Here is a 27,824-nt window from a genome sequence, read left to right on the forward strand (position 1 = left end):
ATGGGACAGGGCATGTGTTTGCTCCCAGGGTTGGACCAGCCTGTGTCCACCCATCTTAGAGCAGACACATGGGGTGCTATGTGTCAGAACACACAGGTTTACTGACAGTTTCAAGATACATACATCGATATAATTCCCATTGATATAGTCTGAGTTGTTGTCTCCTTCTATGGTCTGCAGCCTCACCCGGGAATGATCATCTGCAAAAGGAAAAAAACCAGCAATTAACAAGAGCTATCTGTTAAGATACAGAGAGATAGCTCTGTTGAGATAACAAGAGCCCCACCTTGTTAAGCACATTACAGAGAGGTCATCCACATCCACGCTGCTTTAAAGATAAACGAAGAATTAAATACTACACGCCTACATTCTTGCTCTTAAGACAGGGAAGGGTTTTTATAATCCTTTGCGTTTTTACAGGAAATCTCATTAACTTATTCTTTGATCATTTACAGACGTGAAGCATTGGCAGAGGTTTGAAACTTCTACCTAGAGTCCTGTGAATCACAGTGGAATGATTTCTTGATTTCTTGGACTGGAAATTCAACAACTTCACTAAATCACATGTGAGCCCTGAGATTCTGAAGGTTGCCTGTGACATCCACCTCGACACATGATGGTTATAAACCACGGCCCAGCCTCCCAGGAGATGTGGACACGGTTCTAACCTCAGTCACTGGCCCAGAGTTCTCTCCCCCTGCCCCGAGGGCATCGGCCGGTGGAGCAAGGCTGTCCCCATCAGCCACGTGACCCCAGGCCACTCAGTTACACCACCAAGCCTCAGCCACTCACCTGAAGGAGGGATGCCAGCGCCTGCCTCAAATTGGAATGTTTTAATGATTAAGCAAAAACACAAATTGCCAACGCACACCAAATACTGTATAGGGGTCGTGATGGTGGTACCAATTAGCTACAGTAAACATTTTTTCTGAATGGAAAATTTTCTCCATAAATGCTACTGAGACATCTCAATAATTTCCTTGAAATCTAAATTTTAAAAAGGAAAGTGCTAAAACCTCTATAAGGGCATGGATTTTCCCGTTTTGCTCACTGCCCTACCCCTGACCCCTATATCAGAGTCTGGAACATCGTAGAATTTCCCCCAAATATCTTTAAAATGAGTCAAAAGTGAACTTTTTGTTTTTTTAAAAAATGCGTCCTTTAAAAATTGTTTTCCTAAATGAATGTTCTTTGAAGCAGAGGAGCCCTTTCTTCCAATGAAAGCTTACACCCAAACCCAATATTTGGCAGATAAAGGCCAGCTGCTCTGAGGGGGAGGGAGTGTGGTCTCTGACAGGTGGTCTGGGGGGAGCACTTTGCAAACCACTCTTCTCCTGACGCAGGGCAGTGGGAGGTCCTGCCTCTAAACTGCCGACATTTCATTTGGGTTAGTGGGTGAGAAATGACACCCCCAGGCTGAGGCAAGAGCCAGGGGGCCTGCAGGTGACAGACCGTCTGACCCAAGGTCACTGGACGAACTGTCGATTTGAACCCGTTCCTTGGCTTGACGTGCTAATGAGTGAGAGCCAGCGTTTCAGCCGGTCCCTCTGGTTCAGCCCTCCTTGGAGGAACGTTCTGTTTCCAACAGTGGGGCTAGAGGGAGATCCGTGTCGAGCTCCTAACTCTCCTTCATTGATGGGGCTTCTCACTCCAGTTCCTGACAGACGGTCATATCATTTCCTGTCTGTGCCTTACGATTAGCCTGGGCTCAGTACATTTACCCGGAGAGTGGGGATAAAGTGGGTGGGACACGGGCGAAGCCTGGAGGGAGCCGTGTCTCCCTGCTCTGCTCAGGGAGAACACATGCGGGCAGTGGTCCCGCGTGTGGGCTCTGGGGTCAGGGGTGCCGCTTGGAACCCCTCACTTGTGATTTCGGGCGAGTTGTTTTGTCTCTCTGGGCTTTCCTTTCCTGAGCTGCAAAATGGGGCTTCACAGTGCCTCCCCATGGGGTTACGGTGAGCATGAAAATCACACACAGGAAGAGATGAGCGCAGAGCCCGGTATACAGCGAGTGATGGATGACGCCAGCTGTTGTTATCACCACGTGCTGGGTGACACACACTCGTGCTTTGCTTCTCACCATCTTTACAGTGGCTGCCCAAACCGACAAGAGCAACCCAGGACCCATGGGCAGGCAGGAATTTTCCCCGTGGTGACCCGCTCCAAGAACTAGTTTCCTAGAATCCATTTTGCTTAACACCAGAGGCCCCTGTCCAGAGTTTGCCCGTGTCGTGGGGGGGCAGGCTCTTGGGGCACTGGGACGTGTGGATTGTCACCGCTTTCGCACGTGCTGGCGGAGCCAGTGCACACACGGCTACTGCAGAGGGAGCTCGAAGCGGTTCTGCGGGTAAAGCCATTGGAGCTTCCCGAATGAGAGATGCTACAACAGAATCGAACCACGGCTCTTCTGCACACGCTGGGCTTTCAGTCGGCTCCTCTGAAGGAGGTTAGGTTCACTCCCTGTTCTCCCTGACTTTCCCTGGGCTGTGCTTTAAAAGGCAGACACCGCATTCGAGCCTCCTAATCTTTAGACGCGAGGCTATCTCAGGATCTGTTGTTCTCCTTGTCAGAATCCCTCCTCTTTCGTGCTTTATTTCCCTGAGAACCTCAGGACGAATGCTACCCAGTCCCCGTGATCTACCACCACTGGGCCTCTCAAGTGGTTCTGGAATGTTCTCAGTAGGGACTTCGATCTCAGACAAGGCTGCACTCTCATCTCCCATCAACAGAGCCTTTGAAATAAAGAATTTCCCCAACATCTTCTACTATTCAATCAGTTAACCCCCCGCACAGGTTTTTTTTTTTAACTTCACTGCTATTTCTCCCTTTTTTTTAAAGAGCAACACATGCCAAAGATTTTTATTTAGTTAATGAAGGAAGCAGGAAGATGTTACAACTGGTTCAAGGAGAATTTACCAGCAGATCTATATCCAGATCTAGTTATCTAGATAGATAAATAGATATAGATAGATCAATCTATGCAGGTATATAGATATAGATAGATAAGTAGATAATCTAAATCAGGATATGCCATGGAATGAATTTACAAAGAAATGGAAAACTGGTTTTTACTGGAACTACTGACCCCCTAAGGACACAACTCATTTACATATTATTTCTCCAAATTTAATTGCCCCACTCCCCGCATGACATAGAAGCCTGTAAGACCCATATAAAGCCTATTTCCTATGTAGACTGGATTGTTTTTATTTCTCTTTATATGCATGCTCTTTCTGTATTTTAAAGTTGATTCTACAAGACTACGTATGACCCCTTGTGGTCAGAGACCATGTAGTGTCCACTCCGAACATCCCCACAAGGATCCTTCATGAGGGTCACAGCGCCCACCCGCAGGGCTCCTCTCACAGCCCAGCAGTGATTCTGCCCAACACACGGCTATGGGCACCAAGGATGACCTCTTCCCTAGGCTAATGAATATGGCGGAAGAAGGGCAAGTTGTGTTCAGGCGAGGCTCACCGGGGCTTCCCTGGGTGCTGGCCATGGTCCTGTTGTGGACTTGGTTAGTGGTTTTACGAGTGTTTGCTTTACAACAATGTATTAACCCATATATGGATGTATTATACCCTTTTCTGTACCTATATTTCACACTTTAAAAATAAAAGAGTCCACCTTGAGGATATTACGCTCAGTGAAATGAGCCAGACACAAAAGGGCAAATACCGTATGATCCCACTTATATGAAGCATCTGGAGTGGTCAAATCCGTGGAAGCAGCAAGGAGGATAGTGGTTGGCAAGCGCTGGGATGGTGGGGAAGAGTGAGCTCTTGTTTCATGGGTGCAGAAGAAACCTAATGTCACTGAACGGTACGCTTAAGAATGGTTAAGATGGTAAGTTTTATGTTGTGTGTCTGCTACCAAAATTAAAAAAAAACTAGGAGTCCACTTTCTCCACGCCTCCTTGTAGGACACCTCCTCATGTTCCACTCGAGCCCTGGGCTCCTAGGAAGCAGCACTTTCAAGGTGGGAAGGGCACCTCGAGGACTCGCTGTCTCATAGCCCGTGGGGTCCCCTCTGCTGGTCTCCTCCTGAGGGGGGCTCGTTCCCTTCCACGATGAAGGAGAGGCAGTGACTACACGGCCTGCTCCTTGAGGACAACTGCCATACTTTATAAAGTGTGCTGAGTAGGTATGTTTGGGAATTATTGAAATGAGGCCTACGAGGTGTTCTTTCTTTCTGTGACAACATAAGTGTGAGTACTGATGAGTCGGTGCAAGTTGAGACAGGCAGGCAGATATTTCAGCAGGGAGAGTGGGCTGCCCCTCGGGTAGGAAGGAGAACACGGGGGCAGGAGCTGAGCCCACAGAGAGAAGAGTATGGAGTTTCCTTAAAAATCTAAAAATTAGAGCTACGGAGGATATGGCAATTCCACTTGTGGGCGTATATCTTGGGAAAACCATCAATTGACAAGATACATGCACCCCAACGTTTAGTGCTGCCCTGTTTTCAAGGGCCTAGACTTGGAAGCAACCTAAATGTCCTTGGAAGGAAGAATGGATAAAGAAGATGTGGTACATATGTACAGTGGAATATTATTCAGCCATGAAATGAGGGGGGCTGGTCCTTGCACAACTGCCCTTCTTGGGTGGGATGTTAGCACTTATCAAGTTAATCCTCTGCCTCCCAGCAGGCTGTTGGGAAAACCATCCGTCCTAAACGGCAGTGAAATAAATAGGAAAGTATCACCCTCCTCCAAGCTGTCAGTGAAAGTAAAAGCAAAGGAAGTAAGAGAATCCGCCCCTCCAGCCACAAGAGTCTACTCCAAGCTGCTGCTCGGATACCTGAGAACGACTTGGGAACAGAAACTGGATTCTCAGGCATCCTCTTTCACAACAAGCCCTCATCTCAGGTGACTATAAAAGCAATAAATATAGATTGTTGGAGGCAAATAAAGCAGTACGTGGAGGCTCACTGCCGTATTTTCTTGAAATCTGGTTCACCTTGAATCTGATGCCAATTAAGAAGACTAATATGTACCAACCATTCTTTTAGGAAAGCTCAGTTCCTTCTGTTGGGGCTAAAGAGTATCAAATGACTATAGGGAGATGCCCAGAGGATGTTTCTGGCCTGAAGCACATATGGGGTCACTCAGACAAAGGATCCACAGAAATGCCAGCTGCCCACTGGCTGAGCCCTGTCCTCCCAGTTGGCTTTGGAGGCCGACCAGCTGGAAGTCGGCCAGAGTCCAGCAACTGGGTCAAAAGGAGGAAGAAGCCTGGAGAACTCGATTGCTCAGGTATGAAGGTTGGGAAATCCAGTGGGATTTGTGGTTAACAATAGGTCAGTTACTGACCACGAAAGCCAAGCGGTCAAGACTGCAAGGACTTGGAGTTTCTGGGAGACACAGGCCGGTAAGGCTGACAGGACCTGACTCTGGAGTTATATCATGTGATATTGATTGTATGTGGAATCTAAAAAAAGATACAAATGAACTTATTTACAAAAAGCAATAGACTCACAGAGGTAGAAAACAAACTTACGGTTACCAAACGGGAAAGGGGAGGAGGAGGGATAAATTAGGAGTTGGGGATTAACAGATACACACTACTATATGTAAAATAGACAGCAAGGACCTACTGTATAGCACAGGGAACTATGTTCAATATCTTGTAATAACCTATTTATATATATTCAGTTTTATATAATTACTTTGCCGTACACCTGAAACACTGAAAATCAACTGAAAAAAAGGAATAAAATACAATAAAAAAAGAAATTACTCTCTTCTACAAATAAAAGCAACACCCTTGCTGGAGTTTGGCAATTCACAGCACAACGAGCCCAGTAGGCTTGTTAGGGGACCAGCAGAGCAGAGAGGAACTGAAAACTCCACGCACCCACTTTTTGGGGAAGATGAGCTTAGCTAGCTTTAAAGAGGAAACAGGAAAAGGTCTGGAAATAGGCCGAATATTTCTCAACAACTCCTTCATCTGATTCCCCTGGAATCTACTCCGCAGCTTTTGTTTTTCATCCCTGACTCTGTACAGTGTTGTACAGAGGTTAAGATCACAGGCTTTGGAGTAAAAATCCTTGGGTTTGATCCTAATTCTGTCACTTTCCAGTTGTGTGACCTTGGACAGGTTATTTAACCTCCGTGCCTCAGTTTCTACCACTGTAAAATGGAAATAAAATAGTGCCTACCTTGCAGCGTTTTTGTGAGGATTGAGTTAATACAAGTCATGCATTAGTGTCTGGTACATGGTTAGAACTAAGTAAAGGTGAGCTGGCACTTGTATCATTACTGCTGTGACTTCATGACCTGATAATTTTTCTCACCTGAACGGTTTCATCTTTGCCTCCAGACTGCCCCCTCTCCAGTGAATCCATGCTGAGAGCTACTTTTCTAAAACACAATTTATTTTCTCCCCACCCAGTTTAAACCATTCAATGATTTCAGCAGGGGATTGATCAACAGTGATCTTATAAAACAATGGAATCTGAAACGATCATTACAAAGGGTTACTACACCTTTAATTTCTTTACTTGGAAAGATCTCTGTGACATACTGTAAGCGAAGGAGAGCAGGTTACAAAGCAGCAAGTCTCCTAGGAGTCTGTTTATATGAAATAATTGAACGCATTTGGATATGTGTCTAGGAAGGCATAGCGGGCAACTGAAGGGATGGGGCTTCTGCTGGGTGGCAAAATCTGGAGGGATATTTACTTTTCCATTTATGATTTTATGTACCACTTTAATTGTCTACATAGTTTATACTGTCTTAGGAATCAGAAAGAAAACAATAAATCTATTTTTATTTTACAAAATAAAGCCAACAACTTCAAGGCATAGAGAAAAGAGATTTGAAGGAAATAGAAATAAAATGTTAGCAGGGTTTGAATTTGTTTGGTGAGGTCCTGGACAATTTCCCCCCTCTTTTCTTTACTGTACACATTTTCTTTAATGTGTATGAATTGTTTTTATAATTGGAAAAAGAAACCTATTTAGCCATGGATGAAAGGAATATGATCAAACCTCAATTAATGTTTATATAATAATCACAACTCAATGCTACCCCATCTAGAAGGGTAATAAACTCTGCCATTTTGAGAAACTCAATCTGCGTTAAAGATCCGTTGCTATTCCTCCAATTTCTTTCAAAAAAGCCCTTACTACATGAAATAGGGCAAAAAGACCTGGTCAAACAAACCATTGCTTAATGCTGAAAAATTATAATCAGCTGGGACTTTTCCAAATGTACGTCTGCATGTGGGTATTTATGTATGTGTGTATGTATTTATGGTGTGTGTATATACATATGTATATATGTATACATGTATACATATATGCATGTGCAGTATTTATGTGTGTATTTATAGTGTTTATATACGTATGTATTTACATGTGTGTATATATGTATGTACATATGTATGTGTGCATAAATATGTCTGTGTATATGTATGTATGTATGTGTGTGTATATGTATGTATGTGTGTATTTATGGTGTGTATATATATGTATGTATTTATATGCATATACGTATATATGTGTACATGTATGTTTGTATATATGTATGTATTTGTGTGGGTATGTATATATGTGTGTATCTATGTTTGTGTGTGTAGATATGCATGCACATATGTGTGTGTGTGTGTGTGTGTGTGTGTGTGTATGACTGCCTTCACACATTAGAGGTGGGGTAATTAGAGATTTAAAGCAGGTCCCTCAGTCCCTGAAACATGTTATTTATGCCCTTTTTATCAAATAACGTTATGTTTAAAATACATCTACATAGCTTCAAATATTTTAACATCATTTTCACATTAAACACGATGGATCTGGGTCACAGCCTTGCAGTCGGAACCTGTAAGTGATTAGATATTATTATAGCGGCACAAATGGAGTCTGTCACTGATAATCTTTCATCTCTAACCAATTCTCCCTTTCTGCTGAATATTGATGACATATTTAAGGCAAACTGGTATCACAGTGATGTATGTAACATTTGCCTGACAGGAAACTCAAAATTAATTTTAATTATAATTGATCGCTGCAAATAACAGCCTTGCTCTTCCTGTGGTTACATCTTGCCAAGGGCTGGTCTGCACTGGTTTCAAGGTACAAGAGGCAGAGGGGCCAAGGTAACCGACAGGAAGCGCTGGGCGTCCTGCACCTCTCCCCACTGCTCCAGCCTGGGGTCCCTGCCGCTGCCCACGGGGGTGGGGATGGAGGGTGGGCTCAGGCCCAGCCAGGCAGCTTCTGAGCAAGAAGCAAGAAGGAGCTTTCGGCTGAGCGCTGGCTGGCTCTGTGCTAAGCTTCATTCCTGCTGCTGGTTTTGTGTCGCCAACTTCTTAGTCCTGCCTTGTTTCTGACTTTTTTACCTGGACCCTTTGTCAGAGACGCCTACTCTTTATTTTCAGATTCCTGGCAGATCCCCTGACTCTTATTTTATTTTGCCTGATTTTTCTAGAATTTACCCTCTTCTTTCCTGCACATACTGTGGGATGTTTCTGTCTTGCTCTCGTCCGCCGGAGTTTTGATGCAGGAAGCTCCCTCTCCCAGTGCATCTTGCCCCCTACACTCACCCCGTCCCCCTCTCCTGCCTTCGCCTGCCTTTATACCTAACCTGGATCAGACAGTAGTACGTCCCTCAGAAGTGACACGGTTGCTCAGTTAGCAGAAAGAAGCACCTTGCTTTAAGACAAAGTCCTGGGGAGTGCAGCCCTCAGCCCGGGCCACGGAGACGGGGTTGTTGGTGAGAAGACTCGGGTGGGACAGACCGGGTCACAGCTCACACTGTCTTCTTAGTCGCCTCACTAAGCACGGGCACCCTGAGTCCAGACGGAAACCAGACCTCAGAAGGGCCTCCCCTTCATGTAAGAGTCGTGGGTCCTCACGGTCAGGGCCGCACCTCCCTCGCCCCTCCCCTACTCATTCCAGCAGTTTCACGGCTGCTCCTCACCTTGTTACATCACCGTCTTCATTGTACTAGACCCCCCAGCAGGACGCCCTGCATGCCCCCTCCCCTCCACGACACGTGCTCCTTTGCACATGCTAAGCGGTTTTGTCTCAGTATTTCTCATTTTTAAAGCCCCTCCAGGCTGGGTGCTAGGCCCTTGACGTCCTCCATGCTCCCTCCACAGAGGACCTCACGACCACCACTGATGTGCCCCAAGATTCACAAATTTACATCTCTTTTGGGTTCCAGAGCCGTCCACGTAACTGCCTACTTGACATCCCATCTGAATGTTTCAAAGGCGTCTCAGTATATCCCCGGATTCAACTCACAAGCTTTCCCTGCTACCGCCGACCTCACTGCCACTCCTGAGATCCAAGTCTGGTTCCCTTCCAGGGTTACCCAACTTGTAAACAGCCCGTCCTTCCATCTGTCCATCTGTCTGCCGTCCATCCTCCATCCACCCAAGTCAGAAGCACAGGAGTCACCTCTGACCCTGTGTCTTCCTTGAATCCATCTACTACTTTCTAGTCTACATTACCGTCACTTGTCACCTGGGCCAAGAGAGAATCTTTCAGCTAGGGTCCCCTTCTGATTCACTCTTTACTTTACTGCAGTTAGACTAATCTTTCCAAATGTAAATTAGATTAACCCTCCCTCCCAACCCTTTAATGAGGTGTCCCTCGTTCTTATAATAACGACTAAAACACTGAATCTGCCCCAGAAGGCCCTGCAGGCCTGGCTCCCACCTCCTTCTCTCTCGGGCCTGCCGCCCCCTTCCACCCCTCCCAGGTCTGGCCACCCCGCCTTCCTTCCCCTCCTCAAACTATGGGTTCCCGCATGTCTGCGCCCCCCTGCTCTAGCCCCTGGGTCAGCTGTCTTCATTCCACATCCTCCGGAATCAGTCAGCTCCCACGTACAGGTTCTTGCAGGACTGCGCTCCTCTCCTTATGGCCCTTGACTTTTATTTCATTTTTATGTTTATTTCATTTATTTGTATAATCAAGTCTCTCTTCCTCTCAAAGGAGATGTCAGCTTCCCGAGTGTAGGGGCTGAGTCTGTGTTGGCTCATTGCTGTCCCCCAGGGTCTTCACAATTCCGGCCCCTCCCCTGGATGGCGCCCCCTCTGCTCCAGCTACACGAGCTCCTTACTGTCCCTGACGCCACGCTGACCCGGGCTGGCTGTCCCTCCCTCAGGGCCTCCGCCTGGACCAGGCTCCCTTCCTCACCTGCGTCAGGCCCTGGCTTGCATCTATCTATCTATCTATCTATCTATCTATCTATCTATCTATCTAACATCTATCTATTCAGTGGAAGTATAGTTGATTTACAGTATTATATTAGTTTCAGGTGTATAAAATAGTGATAGTGATTCAATATTTTTATAGATTATACTCCATTTAAGGTTATTATAAAATATTGGCTATATTCCCTGTGCTGTACATGACATCCTTGTAGTTTATTCATCTTATACATAGTAGTTTGTACCTCTCAATTCCCTCCCCCTTTCCCTCTCCCCACTAGTAACCACTAGTTGTTCTCTGTATCTGTGAGTCTGTTTCTGTTTTGTTATATTCATTTGTTTGTTTTATTTTTTAGAGTCCACATGTAAGTGGTAACATACAGCATTTTCCTTTTTCTGTCTGACTTATTTCACTGAGCGTAATACCCTCTAGGTCTATCCATGTGGCTGCAAATGGCAGAGTTTCATTCTTTTTGTCTGACTTGCATCTTATTCTCTCAATTGTAATTGTTAATTACAATTAAGAACTGCTGAGACTATCAGGAGGGCTACGCTTGCGTGTGTGTGTGTGTGTGTGTGTGTGTGTGTGTGTGTGTGTGTGTGTGTGTGTGTGTGTGTGTGTGTGTGTGTGTGTCTGTTAATGGTGGACGGGGTATTTGTTTATATTTGGAAAGGGCTAGCTCAGCAAATTCATCGTGTAAATGAGGGAAAAGTTCACCTTACTTAAGAACAACAGCCAATAAACAGTTTTAAAGCACCATTAAAACCATTTTATATGCAAACACTGTTGCAAAACTACGAATGTGATCATTAAAGCACTTCTTATGTTCTCTGAAAAGCACTAACAAGAATCTCTAGGACAAGTTCATTGAATCCCCCAGTTCCTCATCCTAGTTAGTGGTGCTATTCCCAAAGCCTAGACTCCCTGAAGCAGGCTTCCCAGTCAGGGAAACTGATTTTTCCACAATTACAGAATTTCTTAGTGGGGAAGGGAGATGTAATACTTTTCTCCATGCCTTTATAGAAACAACCAGTATGAGTGTATACATTAGGGTGATTTAGATAAGTATTTTTATTCCTGAAATCCTTCTACAACTTTAACAATATCAAAATTCATTTTCGCTGCCGTAACTAGAGACATACAGTCTCAAATGAAGCAGCTCCAAATGGTGATTCTCAGAGGGGTGCTTAGCACTGCAGTGGCTTCATCAGACCCTACTGGGGAGCTCATGCTGGATTGGGGCCCCCCTGGAGAAACGGCACTCAGGCTGTGAGTTCTAACACCAGACTTGGAATGGGCTGGCATTAGGGCAGTTCTGGTATTTAAGCCAGCCAGCAGTAGTGGTATTTCTGCAACCCATATGTGGTACCAAACTCCTGCTATTTAGCTCTAGTAGCATCTAAGGATTTGCACACTCTATTTTAAGAGCATTAATAATTGTTCGGTAGGTGGTCTAAGTGGCTGATGTCTCAGAATACGCCAGCATAGACCGTTATAGACAATTATACAAACAACCACAGACAGTTCTAGAGGGATTTTAGAAAGCAATAGAAAACTAGAGGAAAAGGTAACCATTTGCAACGACATGGATGAACTTTTAGGACCTTATGCTGAGTGAAATAAACCAGACACAGAAAGAAAAACACTGCATGATCTCATTTGTACATGGAATCTAAAAAAAGTCAAACTCATAGAAAGCAGAGAGTGGAAGGGTGGTTACCAGGAGCTTGCGGGGGGAAGGGGTAAAATGGGGGGGGTGTTGGTCAAAGGGTACAAAGTGGCAGTTACATAGGATGACTAAGTCTCGAGATTGAATGTACACCATGATGACGATGGTTAATTATACTGCATTGAATCCAGAAACTTGCTAAGAGAGTAGATTTCAGGTGCTCTCACCACACATAAAAAATGACAACTATGTGAGGGGAAGATACTTTCATTAGCTTGGCTATTGTAATCATTTCGCTGTTTATCTATATCAAGCATCACGTCGTACACCTTAAATATAGACAATTTTTACTTTAAAAATACATAAAAAAAAGACAATGTGTGCACGGGGAAAGCCTTCAGAATGCCACGGCAGCTGAGGGGTGAGATCAGGAGACTGGACTGAGCTGCCTGGGCAGAGGACATCTTTCTGACGTTGTCCCTACAAAAGCACAAAAACAACGCAAGCTGATGGAAGAAACACTGAAAGAGCCCAACAGGTGAGGTGGAGGCAGGTGAGAGCTAGAAAATCCTCCCCCTCTGGGATTTATCAGGAATAAAGGCGACAGCCAGGCAAACTCTCCAGAAATAGAGCCCCTGGTCACAGCCCATGAAGAGCGGGTCGCTGTGCCGAATCCTGCTGACAATTAGGGAGCAACGTGGCGCCTGCAATTATCCACAAGTTCATCATTTCCAACCCGAGACTTCCAAATGCTGCTTTTGTTTTTCCATTTTAAATGACCTACTGAGTCCACTAAGCTGAGGAAGGGTAAGGAGTAACAGAGAAGAAAGATGTGATTTTTCAAAGGTAACAACAATCAGTGATGTTTTTATGTGGCGTTTCAGTTCATTTCCACAACAGCTGGCTTTTTAGGAAACTGGGACATTGAGAAGGTTCATGACTTTCCCAAGGTCACTTGGCTAACACGTGGTGAAACAGACTCTGAACTGTGCCTTCTAGTTCCCAATCCTAAATTCCTCTCTTTTGCCCCCAAAGGCTTTTCCCTTAGTCATTTACACTGTCCTATTAGTTCACGTGCGTCCTAGTCTGGTCCAGCCCACAGACCGTACATTCATGGGGGTGGGAGGCAGATTTAAACCTTCTCCACCTCTGACAACATTCTACTGAACACACAGACCATAGCCAGTGCCTGTCTAGGGCGATGAGATAATCCGTCCTAAGCGCAGGGTCTTGAGAGTTGAAGATGATCTTGGAGGTGACGCCCATTCTGAGCTAGTGATGGTTAGTGATGATAGGCTAACAATTAATACATAAATTAGACCCTGACCCCAATATCTTTCTTAGACAACAGATCTGAAGCCATCAAAGAAGAATTTCTGCAGAAGGCCCATAACAGCGGCAGCTCCAGAATTTCTGAACAGGGGGCCACAGGGGGTCAGCCTGGGGGCTGGAGGACTTGGCTTGAAGCTGCCTTCAACAGGGAGTGTACTCTTTGTACTTAGTTTGTACATTTATTTGGAGGTGGCCTGGGGAGATGAAGAATGGGGATGAGGGGGGTGAAAGTCTCCTTAAGCTGCTTCTTGTCACAGACACTGGCCTGTGCAGACAATGATGCTAATGGCCGGTGGGGATTGACTATCCAGCATCCACTGGGTGGTGGTTATAAGAGCTGCCCCTGGGTTGGAATCTTGTCCCCATCTTATTAACTGTGTAACCCTTTCACCTTCTGTATGCCCCAGTTTTCCTCTCCTGTAAAACAGATAAACAATATTACTCATGTCACAGGATCATTACAGGGAGTGAGGGAGTTAACAGGTGTAAAGGGCTTAACAGGTATAACAGGGGTGTCTAGCATATAGCAAGTGCTCAGCAAATGCTAGCTTTTATCACTTTTTTCTTTAAGCATTCAAAACTATTTCTCAAGCATCTACCAAGTGCAGCCATCAAACGACACACTGGGAAGGAGCAGAGTCAAAGTCACACTGAACAGAGGCAGGCTGGGTCTCTGAGCACAGCCCAAATCAGAGCCCTGCACGCTGCTCTCCAGATGCTCGGGGTGAGGCCCACACCTCGGATATGGCGGCCGCAGGACAAGGGCTCATTGACATCTCTTCCACCTGGCGTGGGTGGCATGGCTGTGAAGTCCCCATTTTACCTCCGTGGACCTCCTTGGAGTTAGTGGCAGAGCTGAAGGAACCCTGGGAAGGCTCCTATAAGCCACTGTGAGAAATCTGGATTCTTCTGAGGGTGTGACGCTTCAGCAGGCTCGCAGAGAACACGAAGGAACTCGGGAGGATCTATATTGGCCAATGGACTCTTCCCATGACCCCTCTCTGGCTGGAAATAATGCTTTCTTTCTCTGAGCCTCTGCAGCACACAGCACTGTACACACAGCTCCAACGCAGGACTGCGTCCTGGTGCAGAGTGACCAGACTCACAGCCTCTCATCTGCCTGGGCTGCTCTGTCCTGGGGGCGGGGACATCGTCCCCATCACCTTGGGGTCCTCGGGGGGCCAAGTGTTGACTGAATTCACTGAGGGGCAATGAAGCCTTAGATCTCAGGGGAACATCTTCTCTCTAAAAATGAAGCTCTAAGTAAATGAATGCACAAGACACCCAAAGCTAGCACTTGCCATCTGCAAAACCAGTGGTTTGGCTTTGTGAGTGGCCAAAGGGAAAATAGGACATGTTCAGGCCCAGTTGGGATGGTTCATATTATATGTAAACCCTGACACCCTTCTTTTCTAAAATGAAACACACTGTAGGTCTGCACCATCCAATATGGGAGCCCCTCGTCTCATAGATGATCTAAATTAAAAATAATTAAAATTAAATGCAATAGAAAATTCAGTTCCTCGGTCACACCAGCCACATTTCAAGTGCTGGTATGGTGAGGGCTACTGCACCGGGCAGCACAGACACAGAACATTTCCACAATCACAGAAAATTCTACTGGGTGGCGCTGCTATAGAAGCTCAACTGTCCTACCAAGAAAATGTTAACTCAGGCACATAAAATCTAACCGCACTTTCACAATCAAGAAAGATAATATATAGCTCCGTTGGAGTATCCAAACCTTTCAAGTTTGTTCTTTTACAAGTAATAAGGGAGGATGAGCTAGGTGCTCTATATTTCATATTATTGTTGTTTTTTAAATTTACATATCTTTAGAGATGGTATTAATTCCGTGAGTACCTTGTCAGTACCTCGGTGCAGTCACGTGTGGCTTTGAGCAGTTTAATGCAGGGGATGGATGGCTTCAGCCCTGGAAGAAGGAAGCTCATCAATCCACCAGGCATCCCGGCATCGTTACGGAACATTAATGAGGTTGGGCTCGATTTAAAAACCGTCCGAGGCATTATGGATTGGTACCATTCCTTTTCATAGGAACTGGGAATTTCTGAGATATCATCCTAGCTCTTTTGCTAATGAGTGTTGTGATACAGGCACTACCATTTAACTTCTGAGTTCCAGTTTCCTGTCCTCAAAATGGGGCTATTACTGACCTCCTTACCCCAAGTGTCCTGAGGATTAATGAGCTCATGTCTGCTGAGAGGCTCCTGGCAGCAAGGCGTGCTTCGAATCGTTATGTCTATTCCTTCTCGTGGAGCAGCTTGGAAGCATTAGATCTGTTATGTTTACTCCTTCCAAAATGCATTTTCTGTGTCAGCATTTGAACATTACCTAGTTTACCCGAACCTTAAATCTAAAAGTAAAACTAGCCCCACAGCAAGACACACGGACATAGCGGGGGTATTTAGGTAGTTTTTCCTTTCCCTAATACGAGCATCACAGCAGCTTTTCCAGCGGGATGAAGGCAGTAATTGCACTGCAAATTCTTGCCGCATGAGGCTGGTGGTCAATCTTAGCAGATGTGAAAAGAAAGTTACATCACAGCACAATGATGCTGTCATCACTTACATGCAATAATATTCCCATATCTGTTCTTCATTCTGTTTTCATCTTTCTTAGCGGAGTCCCATGGTGCAGACTGACCTTCAAAGAAGCTCTGGAAGAAAGAGAAAAGTGACATGACTAATTACAATTCGGTGCGGTAAACAAACACAGGGATCTTAATGACTGGGGGGTGTTCTTAAAAAATGTACAACGGTCAAGGAAGGAAAAGAATATTCACAGGAATGAAATAATGGATTATTAAACTACTTTATATCTTAAATATCTCATTTAGTTTTTTTTTGTTTTCCTTTAGTTAAAATGCCACAAACACGGATGGGGGCTGAAGAGTAAGCCCACAATTTATCTGTACCATCTACTGAAAATGGTTGGGGGTTCATCCCCATCCTACCTGAATATTTATTACAGAAAATTTAACATTTCTCTCAATTTCTTAATTACATTACATCCTTTCAATATTCTCCTATGAGATATAAAGATATCATTTTTCTTCCCAACTGCAAACTGAAGGAAGGTTATTTTTGGTTAAAACTGTGAAAGTAGGTAAGCTAAGACTTCACGACTTCCAGCCTAAAATCCTCTAAGAACTTCTGCCAGAGTTTTCATTTTTAATGGAGCTTAGATGTCCATTTATTTAAGGATTTGGCATTATTATGCCTAGGGTCTTTAATCTTCATGTTATTAGTCAGATATACATTTTTCTGTTCAAGTTATAATGAAAATGTCCTCTGCTATCAGTTGACAAGTGAAAAAAAAAATCTGTGATTTTCATTTCCACTTTAGTTCATGTTCTGTTTCACCTTCACGTAGTCAACACTATACGGAGGTACTGGGAAGAAGGATGGTAGCAAGAAGCATTTAGTAACACTGATTTGTTGTTTTTTCTGTACCTACTCTTATATTTCCTGGCACCAACTGGGAAAGAAGGGAAGAGCAGGAGGAAGACACAAAGGCAGATCAGGTGTGTGGAAGCATCGTTCTGAAACGCTCTGGGGCCAGAGAATGTGGTACCAGGAACTCACATCCTCAAACACGCCCCAGCATGGCTTTCCAAGTTCCCTCTTTAGAACGGAAGCTCCTTTATACCCCCCTACTCTCCATCCCCCGCTAAAGCGTTTGGCCATCTTGGCCATTGCCACCAATGGCCACTATTGAGCGATCAGTCTGCAGTTCAATGGGACCAATTCATTATTCCCTTTCATGGGTCCACTTGTGTCTTATCAGCTGAGCTGCTCCTTAGTACGGCCGGAGTGGGGACACACCTGCTCACAGACCCCATGGGGAGCCCTGCCGCCTGCAGGTGGCTCAGACCCGACCACACGGTGGACAGCGCTGGGCATATCCTACCGTCTCTGCCCCAGGCTGTGGATGCCCCCAGGCAGGGGCTGCGTGGTCCTCATTTTTGTTGGTGTGGAGCCCACGCTTCGTGATAGGAGTCCGATAATTAGTCATTGAATGAATGAGTGACTGCAGTGTCTGGGGGCAGTCTGCTGGGCTTTGATCCCCAGATAAAGCTTGTGTGGGTGTGTGCGGAGTTGGAGTACTCGGAGACCTGCACAGGCACTGTCTGCAGGGTTCACGTTGTCTGTCTGTAAAAGTGCACGTGCTTCATATATACAATGGAATATTACTCAGCCATAAAAAGAAACGAAACTGAGTTATTTGTAGTGAGGTGGATGGACCTAGAGTCAGTCATACAGAGTGAAGTAAGTCAGAAAGAGAAAAACAAATACCGTATGCTAACACATATATATGGAATCTAAAAAACAAACAAACAAACAAAAAAAACATTCTGAAGAGCCTAGGGGCAGGACAGGAATAAAGACGCAGACCTAGAGAATGGACTTGAGGACACGGGGAGGGGGAAGGGTAAGCTGGGACGAAGTGAGAGAGTGGCATGGACATATAAACACTACCAAACATAAAACCGATAGCTAGTGGGAAGCAGCCGCATAGCACAGGGAGATCAGCTCGGTGCTTTGTGACCACCTAGAGGGGTGGGATAGGGAGGGTGGGAGGGAGACGCAAGAGGGAGGAGATATGGGGATACATGTATATGTATAGCTGATTCACTTTGTTATAAAGCAGAAACTAACACACCATTATAAAGCAATTATACTCCAATAAAGATGTTAAAAAAAAAAAAAAGTGCACGTGTTTTCTGTGAACTGCTGTGTGTTAAAGCTGCTGTTACCCTACAGCTCGGCCCTCAACAGAGACTGGCTGGAAAAGAGCCCTGTCCTGACTCTGTCCCCCTCGCACTATTAATTCCACACACCAGAACATCAGGACACACCATTTCATCACATCCAAGAGGGAAATGATAACACTGTAAGCGTAAGAGTTAGAGTTTTAAATTGCCATTTAATTAATTTATTTTTTAAAATTGAAGTATAGTTGACTTACAATGTTGTGTTAATTTCTGCTGTACAGCAAAGTGACTCAGTTATATATATATATGCATTCTTTTTTCTATTCTTTTCTATTCTTTTCCGTTATGGTTTATCTCAGGACCTGTTGTTTACCCAGTCTATATATAATAGTTTGCATCTACTAACCCCAAACGCCCAGTCCACTTAGTATGATAATCCCTAGTTGCATCCCTGTTGATGCAAATGGCATTATTTCGTTCTTTTTTATGGCTGAGTAGTATTCCATTGTATATATATATTATACAACATCTTCTTTATCCATTCATCTGTCGATGGACATTTAGGTTGTTTCCATGTCTTGGCTATTGTAAATAGTGCTGCTATGAACATAGGGGTGCATGTATCTTTTTGAATTGTAGTTTTGTCCGGATATATGCCTAGGAGTGGGATTGCTGGATCATATGGTAATTCTACTTTTAGATTTCTGAGGAACCTCCATACTGCTTTCCATAGTGGTTGCACCAACTTACATTCCCACCAACAGTATTAAATTGCCCATTTTAAAGTAAGGTACCTTAGTCATGGTCACTGTTGACACCTCATTATCATAATCGTTTTTACATTGTATTTATCATTTTGAAATAAAACCATGGAGGCAGACCAGGATCAGATGTGCTACACACTTAAGAGCCGTATTAACAGATTCACAATATACATTGCTAACTGAAGGGTAAGATACTGTGCAATGCAGGACAAAAACAAATAAAAACATTTTCAGGATTATTAATAAATTAAGCTAATAAAAATACAGTAAAAATTGTTAGTTAATTCCATCTAGAACAAGACCGTTATAGGATAGATAAAGGATTTATTTAGACATGTAACGTCTACTCCGCCATAAAATATGCATTTAAAATAGCTTCAGGGATTTTAAAGTCATCCTCTTTTTCTGAATAGTGTCTTTGTTACTCTATGAATGACAATTATTTTACCGTTGAGTAATAACTATTATTTGACATCCCTTATAACAATTTAATTCTATTAATACTTTGAGTTTGTCGTGATGTAATTACAATTTCATTCCCCTCTGCCTTCTCCACCCATGTGAAAGTTTCCAGACTTTGCTATTTTCATGGGAAGATGAAAAGGGACCCGACTCTGAAGAAGACCTGGGTGTCTTCCAGCAGACCCACGGCCACTAGTTAACTCCCCACAGGATGAGAGACAGACAGACCGATGGAGAGGGGGTCAACAACGGATTAGGGAGGAGGCACTTGCTCCACTAGTACAAGGAGATGCTGCTGGGCCACCGGAGACAAAGCCACCCTGAGCCACACCAGTTCCTTCCCATTCCTGACAAACAGATGCTTTCCGTTGGGGAAGGTGCCCACATCACAGGCTGGGTTTCTTTAGCATTTAGGGTGATCACAGGAATTCCAATAGCCCTTGCTATTAAAAACAGTTGTTTTTAAAAAAATTTATTTACTTTTGTTTTATATTGGAGTCTAGTTGATTACCAATGTTGTGCTAGTTTCAGGTGTACAGCAAAGTGATTCAGTTATACACATATATATATGTATCTATTCTTTTTCAGATTCTTTTCCCATTTAGGTTATTACAGAGTATAGAGCAGAGTTCCCTGTGCTATACAGTAGGTCCTTGTTGGTGATCCATTTGAAATACAGCAGTGTGTATATGTCAACCCCTAACTCCCAATCTATCCCTCCCCCACACGCCCTTCCCCCCCCCCCCCCCGTAACCATAAGTTCGTTCTCTAAGTCTGCGAGTCTAAAAAAAGTTATTTTCATTTGACTGTTCTCATTAACTGGTGACCAGAAAACAGACAAAATCAACAACGAGATGATAACCAATCTCCCTGCACTTGACCTCTGCATGTTTTTGTGAGCGTGGCGCCCACGCTCTCCATCTCTGAGCACTGACTGCAGGCATCAGTAAGCAAGCAGAATAAAGAGTCCATCGGCTTGACTACTATTCATGAGAGGAGCAGCCATGGAGGACCACCTGCCTGCTTTACTGCTGCAGACAGGAGATGCAGAAAGACCACAGCCAGCTCACTGCAGACCAGCTTGAGTAAGACCTCAATGCTTGCTGACCCTTAGTCCACTGCTCTTCCTGGACCACCCCTCCCGACAAGGGCTTTGGAGGGGATGCAGTTAAATCTACACATGACCAATGACTGTTTTCCAACCTAGATCATATCTCCTTGTCTCCAAATGAAGGTTTGCAACAAGAGAATATATAAGATGTCAAGTAAACTTTGCTTAACTGTTGACTGCTTTCACAAAATAGGAAATTTTCTTATCTCCTAGGATAATGTGATCGTTGCAGGGAAGCAACAGCAGGAGAGCGACAGTAGAAGTGGGAGTTCTTGCCATGAGCCTCCCCAACTTCCTATCCAGGAATTATGTGAATCAGTTTAAGTGGCAGAATGTATTTTTCTTAAACAAAATCAAAACCAAAACAAAACAAAACAAAAAGCTGCTTCAAGGAAAAGATCAGATGACTAGTGCCATCCACAGTCTCCTGACTCTCTACAGATTTGGTGATCGGGTCTCGCCTTTTCTGGCACAGTTTTGCTTCCAATTATACAGCCAATCTCCCCATGAATACATTCCCATGAATACATTTGCGTTATGAAGACCATGTGTTCTTATCCTTGGCTTGTAAAGTAAGTAATATACCTATTGGGGAGCCCAGAGAGAGGAAGAAAGGGCTTTCTGGATTGATCACCTGGCTTTGTTTTCTTTTGTTATGGAGATTGTCATTTAAAAAAATTTCTAAGATGGACCCAGTTTTAAATGTCATGGCTTTCCATTAGCATACATTTTCAAAATAGCTGAGAAAATATTTAGCTTAGACTTTAGATTCCCTCTTATGCCTGAAGTAGGACAAAAGTCAACTGTTTAAATTTCTACTTAGAAAATAAAACTTTATCTATTGCTCTAGAGGCACTGGGCACTCAGAGAAGCTGTGACATGACATATGGGTCTTTTGCATAGTGAGCCCCTGGCTGCCTTCCTGGCTGGGAAATTCTTTTTATTTATTTATTTATTGGCTGCGTTGGATCTTCGTTACTGCATGCAGGCTTCCTCTAATTGCGGTGAGCAGGGGCTACTCTTCGTTGTGGTGCGCGGGCTTCTCATTGCAGTGGCTTATCTTGTTGCGGAACCCAGGCTCTAGGTGCACGGGCTTCAGTAGTCGTGGTTCGTAGGCTCTAAAGCGCAGGCTCAGTAGTTGTGACACATGGGCTTAGTTGCTCCGTGGCATGTGGGATCTTTCTGGACCAGGGTTCGAACCTGTGTCCCCTGCATCGGCAGGCAGACTCTCAACCGCTGCGCCACCAGGGAAGCCCCTGGCTTGGGAATTCTGAGCAAGAATAGCAATCAGGGCAGAAATGCGGGTCATCAGGGCTATGGAATACCACTTCCTGTGTGGCCCACAGCAAGGCCTGGCACAGACGTGAGACTCCAGAGGCAGAAGTGGCTCTTCCTCCAGGCCTTGTCTTCCCGAGGGACCGAGCCTTCTCTGATGACCCTGTGACCTACCACCTTTCTTTTTTTGCAGACCATGAGCTGAACAGATAGTCACTAATAAACCCACCAGTGAAATGCGCCTGAGGAAAATTAAGCAATTTTGCTACACAGTCATTCTACCATGTCCTATTTCACAGCCCTTTTGGCTTTTAAATATCTTTTAATAAATGAAGCAAATCAACAAATGCTTCAGACAATTTTCTGCTGTGCATTTGTCTTGGGGTAAGAACAAAAGGTTCTTTGGCTATCTTTTTTATCTGCAAGAAGGTCAAAAGCTGTACGTGGTTCCAATAAAACTGCATAAATTGAATTACTGAATGCTTTCAGAAGACTCCTACTCTGAACCAGTATTCCTGGGAAGTAAGTAATCACCACATCATTTATGTGGGTTTAGACAAGAGCTGTTCCTCTCACATTTACTGGAAGGAAAGCCAACCAGGTTTTGAATCCTGCTGTTGCTGAGAAAGAGAGAGCTCGGGTCCTTGAAGGAATTCCTTCAGAGGATTCCTGAGCACATGAATTCTGGCCGCTCGGGGGATACCTGGCTTACCTACTCCTAACATTTCCCCCACCCTTAAGTTCACGTTTTAGTACAACCTCCGATTCCTCCTTAATCTCTCCAGTTTTTGCTTGACAAAAGTTATGAGCAGGTTATGGTTAAAATCCAATTCAACCACAGCACAGGCGTTTCTTTGAAAAAGAGGCCCAATGAGAGAGGGCGGAGGCGACGGCTGAGAGCATCCTTAGCAGCTGACGCCCCATCCTCAGAGCAGCTGCGTAAGGACCAGCTTGGGAGACACGACAACGGCCCACGCGCCAGGGATGCTTTTCACAGGAGGGATTTTTAAATACAATACGCACATTTAGGCAATGTTTAGTGTTCAGGGCAGATTTTTAATATGCAGATACAATTTAACGCACCAACTATGGACTTTTTATCATGAAAAGAAAACACTTTCTGTTATTTTGGGGATTGAAGTTAACGGTCTCACTGCACCGTCTGTTAGAATTTTCATAAATAGACTTAGGCTTTGGCTCTGCTTAAAATGTAATTAAAGTGTTTCCTCTGACTACCTTCGCTCATATATACTGAGAAAAGGCAGCAAACCGGGGAACCACTCTGCAAGAGTAATAAGTCTCCGAAACAATAAAAATGAAAGCAGGCAAAGGTCCAGCGAATACCAATGACTCCACGTAAAGGTGCCGCACGCTCCCTGGGCACAGAGCAGGAGGACGTGGGACATCTCACACACGGCCGTTTTTTTCTGAACAGGAAACATGCTTTTGTGATTCAGTAACCTCCTTCCCACCCCTCACACCACCATCATTTTCCACAGGATGTAATTATACATCGCAGTTGCCCACCTCAAGAGAATGTTACTCCAAAATGCTGCAGTCGGTTAAAAATGCCACAGCTCCCAGATATTAAAAAAGGAGAAAAAAAAACCCAAACCCTATTCAACAGAAAAGCTGTCGGGAAGAACGGGATGCAGGTCAAGGCTATACCTAATGCACGGCGTGTTCCCAGGCAGTGCAGGGTCGAGTTGTTTTTAGAAGCTTCTGAAATCGAAGTTTTCCTCCCTTTCTCGTATGAATAAAACTGTGCACGTAAAATGACTAAAATCATCACGCTAAAAGAAGGACGATGCCCTCACTGGGGTGTGCAAAGTCTCTGAACTTCTTTGTCTTCTACCCATACGCCTCTTTGGGTTCTTCCAATGCTGCATTTTATTTGGTCCATATAAACTATTTATTGCTATTGCTATTGCACCGAAGCCACTTAGACTTGCCTGACAGGCCGCAGGGTGGAGTGTCGATGGGAAGGTGGCCCTGGCAGCTCGGGGCCAGAGGCAGCGGTGGCCACCAGTCACTGCCATCATCAATGTCCTGGACAGAGGCAGCCAAAGGAAGCGTGTGAGCCTTCAAGGGCAAGAGAGGTGAGGGCTGGGTGAAACAAGAACCTTGACCCAGGAACTGTTATTTCTAAACAAACTGAAATCTAAATGCCAACACACTGATATCTTTAAAGAACTTGCTAATTAAGCTCAGGACTTCAAATGGCCATGTTTTAGTACAATGTAATTCAATTCCAAATGTAATTTCTATTTTTCAGGATTCAGCTGGTGATGCTCTAGGCAGTAGTTGCCATATTGCCTTCCTTTACCTAACATCTCTTTCTTACGTGATAATGGACTTGAGGTTTAGAGCCCAAAATATTATGTGATGTTTTAGTGCCCAGCAACAGTACCCGTGACATTTGACTGAGCTTAAAAATGTTTTTTATTCTGTTGGATATTACTCCGAATGAGTGACTTTTCACAGCCATGTCTTATATGAATAATATATGCTTATGGCATCTTTGAAGTTCTACCAGGCAAGTCTTTATTTCTACTGCATAGAGAAGGGAATTTAGGATCAGAAGGCATGAAGTGGATTGCCTGCAACCACGCAGCAGGGGAGCAGAACAGCTGGGGCCTGGACCCAGGGCTGCCTGGCTCTGAACCCTGCTTGACCACCTAGCTGGCCGAGGGCACGTGCCTTTGTGCACACTGCATCACACTGCACACTCAGCTTTCCGAAGTCGCCCTGGCCGTGGGTCATAAGTCGCCAGGCATTTCTGGTTTCCACTTTTTGTGGAATAATCCTGTTGGATGACACACAGCTCTGTTACCATCTGCACAGTGATTTTCCCGGGATGTGAAGCCATGTGCACCCTGGAGGGACCCTCAATAGACCTGCTTTTCAGGAAATTTGCCCAATTTCAAAGCTCCTTTTCTTTCCACCTTCAGAATCATTGCAGTACTAAGCTCCCGCTAATGATGTGACAGATCCCTCAAGTGAATCGAAGCAGGAAAAAAAATCTGAAAACCACTGATCAAGTGGGCAGAGAGAAAAAAAAATACTCTTCGTTCAGTGATGGAGAAAAAGAGGTGAAACAGTAACTTCGAAGCCTGGGTTGTTGCTGAACAGTCCACAGGCAAGGCCAATATCTCACGGAATCACAAAGACTGAGGCATAGTAAGGTGGCTTTGTCAAAATGGATTACAGACCTAAATGTAAGACTGGAAACCATAAAGTTTCTGGAAGAAAACATAGGCAGAACTTTCTTTGACATAAATTGCAGCAATATTTGTTTGGATCTGTCTCCTAAAGCAAAGCAAATAAAAGCAAAAACAAACAAATGGGACCTAGTTAAACATATAAGTTTATGCACAGCAAAGGAAACTGTCAACAAAATGAAAAGACAACCTACAGAATGGGAGAAAATATTTGCAAATGATGTGACTGATAAAGGGTTAATATCCAAAATACATAAACAGCTCATACAACTCAATAGCAAAAAAGCAAACAACCCGATTAAAAAATGAGCAGAAAACCTGAATAGACGTATTTCTAAAGAAGACATAGAGATGGCCAACAGGCACATGAAAAGACGCTCTACATCGCTAGTCATCAGATAAATGCAAATTAAGACTACAATGAGATATCACCTCACATCTGTCAGAATGGCTGTCGTCAAAAAGAACACAAATAACATATGTTGGAGAGGGTGTGGAGAAAAGGGAACCCTTGTACACTGTTGGTGGGAATGTTAATTGGTGCAGCCACTGTGGAGAACAGTATGGAGGTTCCTCATAAAACTAAAAATAGAACTACCATATGACCCAGTGATTCCACCCCTGGGTATATATCCCCCCAAAATGAAAACACTAATTTGACACAATACATGTACCTCAATGTTCACAGCAGCATTATTTACAGTAGGAAAGACATGGAAGCAACCCAAGTGTCCATCAACAGATGAATGGATAAAGAAGATGTGGTACATATACGCAATGGAACACTACTCAGACATAAAAAAGAATGAAATTTTGCCATTTGCAAAAACATGGATGGACTTGGAGGGTATTATGCTAAGTGAAATAAGTCAATCAGAGAAAGACAAATATTGTATGATATCACTTAAATGTGGAAAAACCAAACCAGTGAATACAACAAAAAAGAAACAGACTCACTGATATAGAGAACAAACTAGTGGTTACCAGTGGGGAGAGGGAAGGTGGGGAGCAAGATAGGGTAGGGGATTAAGAGGTACAAACTAGGGCTTCCCTGGTGGTGCAGTGGTTAAAAATCCACCTGCTAATGCAGGGGACATGGGTTCGAGCCCTGGTCCAGGAAGATCCCACATGCGACGCAGCAACTAAGCCCATGCGCCACAACTACTGAGCCTGCACTCTAGAGCCTGCTCGCCACAACTACTGAAGCCCGCGCACCTAGAGCCTGTGCTCCGCAACAACAGAAGCCACTGCAATGAGAAGCCCGTGCACCTCAACGAAGAGTAGCCCCTGCTCACCGCAACTAGAGAAAGCCGTGCACAGCAACGAAGACCCAAAAAAAGCAACCAAAAAAAAAAAAAATAATAATAAAGAGGTACAAACTACTAGATACAAAATAAATAAGCTACAAGAATATATTGTTTAACACAGGGAATATAGCCAATATTTTATAATAACTATAAATGGAATATAACCTTTAAAAATTGTGAACCACTACATTATACATCTGAAAATTACATAATATTGTACATCAATAATAAATAAATAAAATATCTATACAAGAAAGGGGGCTATTTTGATATATTTGGTGTGAGTTTCAGTCGAGCATTAATTTTAAGAGGCAGAGGATAGCTGTTTGGGGATAGTCAACCTTTCCTGGCATTCATTCCTCTTCCCTTTGTTCCCTGGAAGGAAGCTTAGTGACAAGAACCGCCGTGCTTAGCAGGGCCCAGTGACCCCTCCCATCTGGTCTACCTTCTCAGGCCTGGAAGCCCCTGTCCCACACACGTGAGTGAATCCGAGCAGGACCCTATGGTCCTTCCCCCCATGTCCTCCACCTGCCTTTTGTCTGTAGAAAAACTTTAGCCAAAGAACAACTTTAATCAGAGAAGTGAGAAAATGCAGAAACAAAGGAAAACAGTCCAACAAGACTAAACAATAATAGTTTAGTCATTAAGCAAAGTCAAGGACCTTCAGTTCCTTCTCAAGGGCTATAGATAGATATATTCTGAGTCATCTCCTGTGAGCTGTCTTGTAGATACTGAAACCTCCACCAGGTGGAAGAAGTTAACTACATGATGACCAGACTGTAGCCATGACATAAGCTGCCACAATTCCGAGAACTGGCCTCAAGGAAATGGGAACAAACCAACCCTGGAACTGAAGACTAACTGTACTTAAAGCAATCAAGATGACTCTGGTCAGGCCACCGATGACCAATAACAAGACGACGGTCAAGGCTGACTGTGCTGTTTCTGCATGTAGCCCCCTCCCTCCGTCTCTGAAACCTCTTGCCCACTGATTGTCAGTTGGGGGGGAGTCGGCCTTTGGACAGGAGTCCCCCACCCTCACCCCGCCCAAGTTGCCGGCATCCAAAATAAAGCAAACTTTCCTTTCCAGCAACCTTGCCTCTTTACTGGTTTTTGAGCGGCGAGCAGCTGGACCCCACTTTCGGCTTCACGAGGACATTCTCACCCGCTGACGCTGCGGAGGTGGCACAGAGTTTCGGGGAGTCTCCGGTCCCCTGAAGGGGGCTTGAGGCGGATATTCCTCAGTTTGAAAGTCAAAGGCTGCATGTACAGACTTATCCTTCTAGATGGTCCCGATAGGGTCTCTGCTGCTTCTGGAGCAGTGAGGATGGGGTAGCAGAGCGGCTGCACTGAAAGGGATTTACAGCACTGTTTCTATGTTTATATTCACTACATAAATCTTGGTCCAAGTTTACTTTTTTGGTTTGGGCATGCCTATCTCTGATCAGTCACAGGACATCATGAGATCAAGCAATTTTGCAAAGGTTCTGGAACTTGGTCCTGGCCCTGTCCTCACTGCATTACCCCGGGGCTTCCAAGGAGGCCCAGTCATCAGATGGGGTGTCAAAATCGTGATGCCCATGAGCAGCTTGTCACAGGTGGCCACCAAAAAGGGGAGTGCTCTGCTTTAAAGGCAGGTGAAAGCGACTGATGTAATTGCTTTGTTGACTCTCTAAATCAGTCTGGGTTTGAGTCCTTCCTCAGAGAATGCCTCCATCTTTAGGAGAGATAACGATTTTCATTTCCCCTCAGATGCAGATATTGCCAGGGTCTGAGATGTTAATACAACTCGA

The 27,824-nt window shown here is 44.5% G+C and overlaps 1 protein-coding gene across 1 annotated transcript in view; it reads right to left on the reverse strand.

The window, feature by feature from the left end:
• The window catches only part of PTPRM (protein tyrosine phosphatase receptor type M), a 756,425-nt gene that overhangs the window by 87,264 nt on the left and 641,337 nt on the right, over positions 1-27,824 (reverse strand). Inside the window, exons 18-19 of the mRNA XM_068563694.1 lie at positions 15,746-15,833; positions 124-200 (exon numbers count right to left, since the gene is read on the reverse strand). Of these exons, the coding sequence (XP_068419795.1) occupies positions 124-200; positions 15,746-15,833 (165 nt within the window). The remainder of the gene's footprint in view (positions 1-123; positions 201-15,745; positions 15,834-27,824) is intronic.

The sequence above is a fragment of the Eschrichtius robustus genome, chromosome 14, assembly GCF_028021215.1.
Source record: "Eschrichtius robustus isolate mEscRob2 chromosome 14, mEscRob2.pri, whole genome shotgun sequence".
In the NCBI taxonomy this organism is placed as follows: domain Eukaryota; kingdom Metazoa; phylum Chordata; class Mammalia; order Artiodactyla; family Eschrichtiidae; genus Eschrichtius; species Eschrichtius robustus.